This window comes from Gastrolobium bilobum, unplaced genomic scaffold (assembly GCF_033153095.1).
Source record: "Gastrolobium bilobum isolate Gb01-03AN ecotype WA unplaced genomic scaffold, APGP_CSIRO_Gbil_v1 utg63486, whole genome shotgun sequence".
NCBI lineage: Eukaryota > Viridiplantae > Streptophyta > Magnoliopsida > Fabales > Fabaceae > Gastrolobium > Gastrolobium bilobum.
Genome location: NW_026899378.1, coordinates 10,550 through 13,592, shown reverse-complemented (window position 1 = coordinate 13,592; position 3,043 = coordinate 10,550). Strand labels below are relative to the sequence as shown.

Here is a 3,043-nt window from a genome sequence, read left to right as displayed (position 1 = left end):
AAAATAATTTATTTTTTTTAAAGTAAACTATAATTTATAACGAGGAGGTGATAAAAGTTTACAACTATAGATCAATTATTGGTCTCTAGCACATATACTTATTCGTCGTAATAAAATAAACACTTTAATATTATCAATGTCGTCATTTAAATGCAGAGCATACCATTATATAACTTGATCACCAAAACTGATCAAGAGCACACATAAGTTTAAACCCAGCTTAAATTAAGCATTCTCCTCACATCTTGCAATCAAATTAGAGAGGAAAAAGTGAAGATATGGGCTCAGAAACCCCTATAAAGCTTCCTGTCATTGACGTTACTAACCTCGGCTTGGAAGTCAACGGTCCAAAGTGGGAGGCTGTGAAATCCCAAGTCCACGAGGCAGTGGTAGAGTATGGTTGCTTTGAAGCAATTTATGATAAAGTTCCTTTAGACCTTCTCAAAGCCATGTTTGCTGCTATAAAAGAGCTCTTTGATCTCCCTCTACAAACCAAGCGACTCAATGTGTCTGAGAAACCAGAACTTGGTTATTTGGGGCAACATCCTATTGTCCCACTTTATGAGCGCATGGGCATTGATGATGCAAATGTCTATGAGAAAGTTGACAGCATGACTAATACTTGGTGGCCTAAGGGAAACCCAAGTTTTAGGCACGTACTCATTAAAATTTCATATAGATTTCAGACGAAAGTTATATTTATAATCTATTTTTGTTTATAACCTCTTACAATCATATCTTAACCGTTGATTTCTGCCGAACAACGGTTATTATTTTTGCAAATCCTATTCATTAATTAATTATTAATTTGTAATAAATGATAATCGTTGATTAACGAAAATCAGCGATGAAGATATAATTATAAGACGTTGTAAACGAAAATAGGTTTGATTGCATATTATGCGTAGACTTAGGAATACACACAGAGGAATATATATGTTCAGCAGAAATTTTCAAATTCAGGGGAGATATCTCAAACATTTGAAAAAAAAGAAGAATTTTTTGTATTTATTTTTATTTTTATTATTTAATTTTATTTATTTAGTTTTATGTGTTTTATTCTGCTGGTACTGGTGTCTCTGAATGTTTGTCCAAGATAGCATGAGCTGAACTGGTTAATAAATCTGAATAAACTCTAAGGAGGCACAAAAAGTAAATTGTGAGAATTCAAAATAATTTTTTTTTTTGTCATGACATTGCATTGAATATTATCTAGAGATTATGATTGCTCGTTTGTGTGATTTTCTTTTTGAGAATTTCTAGATAAAGCTTTAAGGTGAAAATTAAGAATTACATTCTAGCTTGACACCATAGCATGTGAGTGAGATTTGAGCCTATACAGACTTTTTAAACCAACTTTTTTTTTTCTTGGGGGTGGAGAACTTCTATATCTTTTTGCCTCTTAACTTTATTTGACTTTCGATTTGGCAGCAAAACTATACAATCCTACTCTGAGCAGCTATCAGAGTTAGATCAGATTATTAGGAAGATGATTTTGGAGAGCTTTGGTGTTGAAAAGTACTTGGAGGAACACGTGAACACATCCAATTATGTTCTCAGGGTTTATAGATACGAAAGCCCTCAAAACAGTGACCCAATGGTAGGACTCAGCGCACACACAGACAGGAACATAATGACAATATTGTACCAAAATGAAGTGGAGGGTTTAGAGGTTCTGACGAAAGATGGAAAATGGATAAAGCCTTCCCCAAACAGTTTCGTTGTTGTGATTGGTGACTCACTCCATGTAAATTCTATTCTGTATTCACCACTTGTAATTATTAAAAAAACTATAGAACATACTAATTGTTAAAATCATTATTATTATTGAATGATATTAAAGATTTATCATTTATGAGGTTGTGATATGAATTTTGCAGGCATGGTCAAACGGCAGGGTGTATCCGCCGTTTCACAGAGTGATGCTGACTGGAAATGTGCCAAGGTACTCTGTAGGGCTGTTCTCTACTCCCAAAGGAGGGAACCTTGTAAAAGCCCCAGAGGAGCTAGTGGACGAGGAACACCCTCTTCTCTTCAAGCCTTTTGATCCTGACGAGTTCTTCAATTTTCTTTACACTCGAAAATGCCACGGAGATCAGAATCCTCTGCACACTTTCTGTGGTGTTTGAGCTGTCATTGGATTAAATTTGTAGTATTCATAGACTGGGGAATAAAAAAGTGCGTGGAGTAACGAAAATTTTTATGCACTGTGTACTATAGCAATGTTGTGCGTTCAAATGTTCCATAGACAAATTACCTTTGTACTTAATAAAAATTCGCTATGTGTGTGTTTGCAGTGAATTTCTCTGAATTGCAAATGGCAACATTATTTAGTGATATTAATCAGCCTTTCATAGTTCTTACTTTGACAGAAAACGCATACAATGCTTCTAGGGAGGAGTTATTTTATCGTATTATTAAGAAGATGATTTTGGAGTTAGGATATTTGGGACTCAACTAGAATATTGTTTCTTAGGGTAATGCACACAAAGCCACCAAAACAATGAAATAAGGCTAAAAGGTCATATTTACCAAAAGTCAAATTCCCAAAAAACAAAAAATCTTCTTCGTGTACTCTGTAGCACTCTTTTACCAAATGGAGAGGACGTGATAAAATTCCATAAACCCAAAGGCACCGGTAGATGGGTCATGGGAGCACCTTCTGCATTATATTGAGTTGGAGAAATTGTGAAAACATACTAATTACTAAATGGCGCGCAAGTATCTTGTCTTGCTAATGGGTATGCAAGTGGCGTATAAGTATGCGTGACAACAAATAGTAAATGGGATATTTGAGACCCTAATATCGTCCCACCAACATCATGGCGTTTTGACTTAAATTGAAAGTTCAATAGCTTAAAGAAGACTTAAACTAAGAGTAAAATAATTAAAACAAACAGAAGACTAAACCAGACGTGAGTATTACTATTTTTGAAAGTTTTTCATTTTAAATTAGAGTTCGATTGATGTAGGGATTGAACTAGGAACTTAACTTGAAAAATTGATTTCAGACTTAACGAAAATAATTATGTAACTTCCAAAA

General features: G+C 34.3%; 1 protein-coding gene across 1 annotated transcript; it reads left to right on the top strand.

The window, feature by feature from the left end:
* The first annotated feature begins 272 nt into the window (after positions 1 to 272).
* On the top strand, positions 273 to 2,129 carry LOC133290028 (probable 2-oxoglutarate-dependent dioxygenase AOP1). The gene is made up of 3 exons (XM_061488076.1): positions 273 to 652; positions 1,432 to 1,747; positions 1,881 to 2,129. Exons 1-3 carry the CDS (start codon positions 279 to 281, stop codon positions 2,127 to 2,129), a joined length of 939 nt encoding a protein of 312 aa, XP_061344060.1. The 5' UTR covers positions 273 to 278.
* Positions 2,130 to 3,043: the final 914 nt, after the last annotated feature.

Coding starts and splice junctions, on each gene's coding strand:
- LOC133290028 (XM_061488076.1), top strand. CDS start 279: ATGGGCTCAGAAACCCCTATAAAGCTTCCTGTCATTGACGTTACTAAC. Junction 653..1,431: donor AAGGGAAACCCAAGTTTTAG/GCACGTACTCAT, acceptor TCGATTTGGCAG/CAAAACTATACAATCCTACT. Junction 1,748..1,880: donor TGATTGGTGACTCACTCCAT/GTAAATTCTATT, acceptor TGAATTTTGCAG/GCATGGTCAAACGGCAGGGT.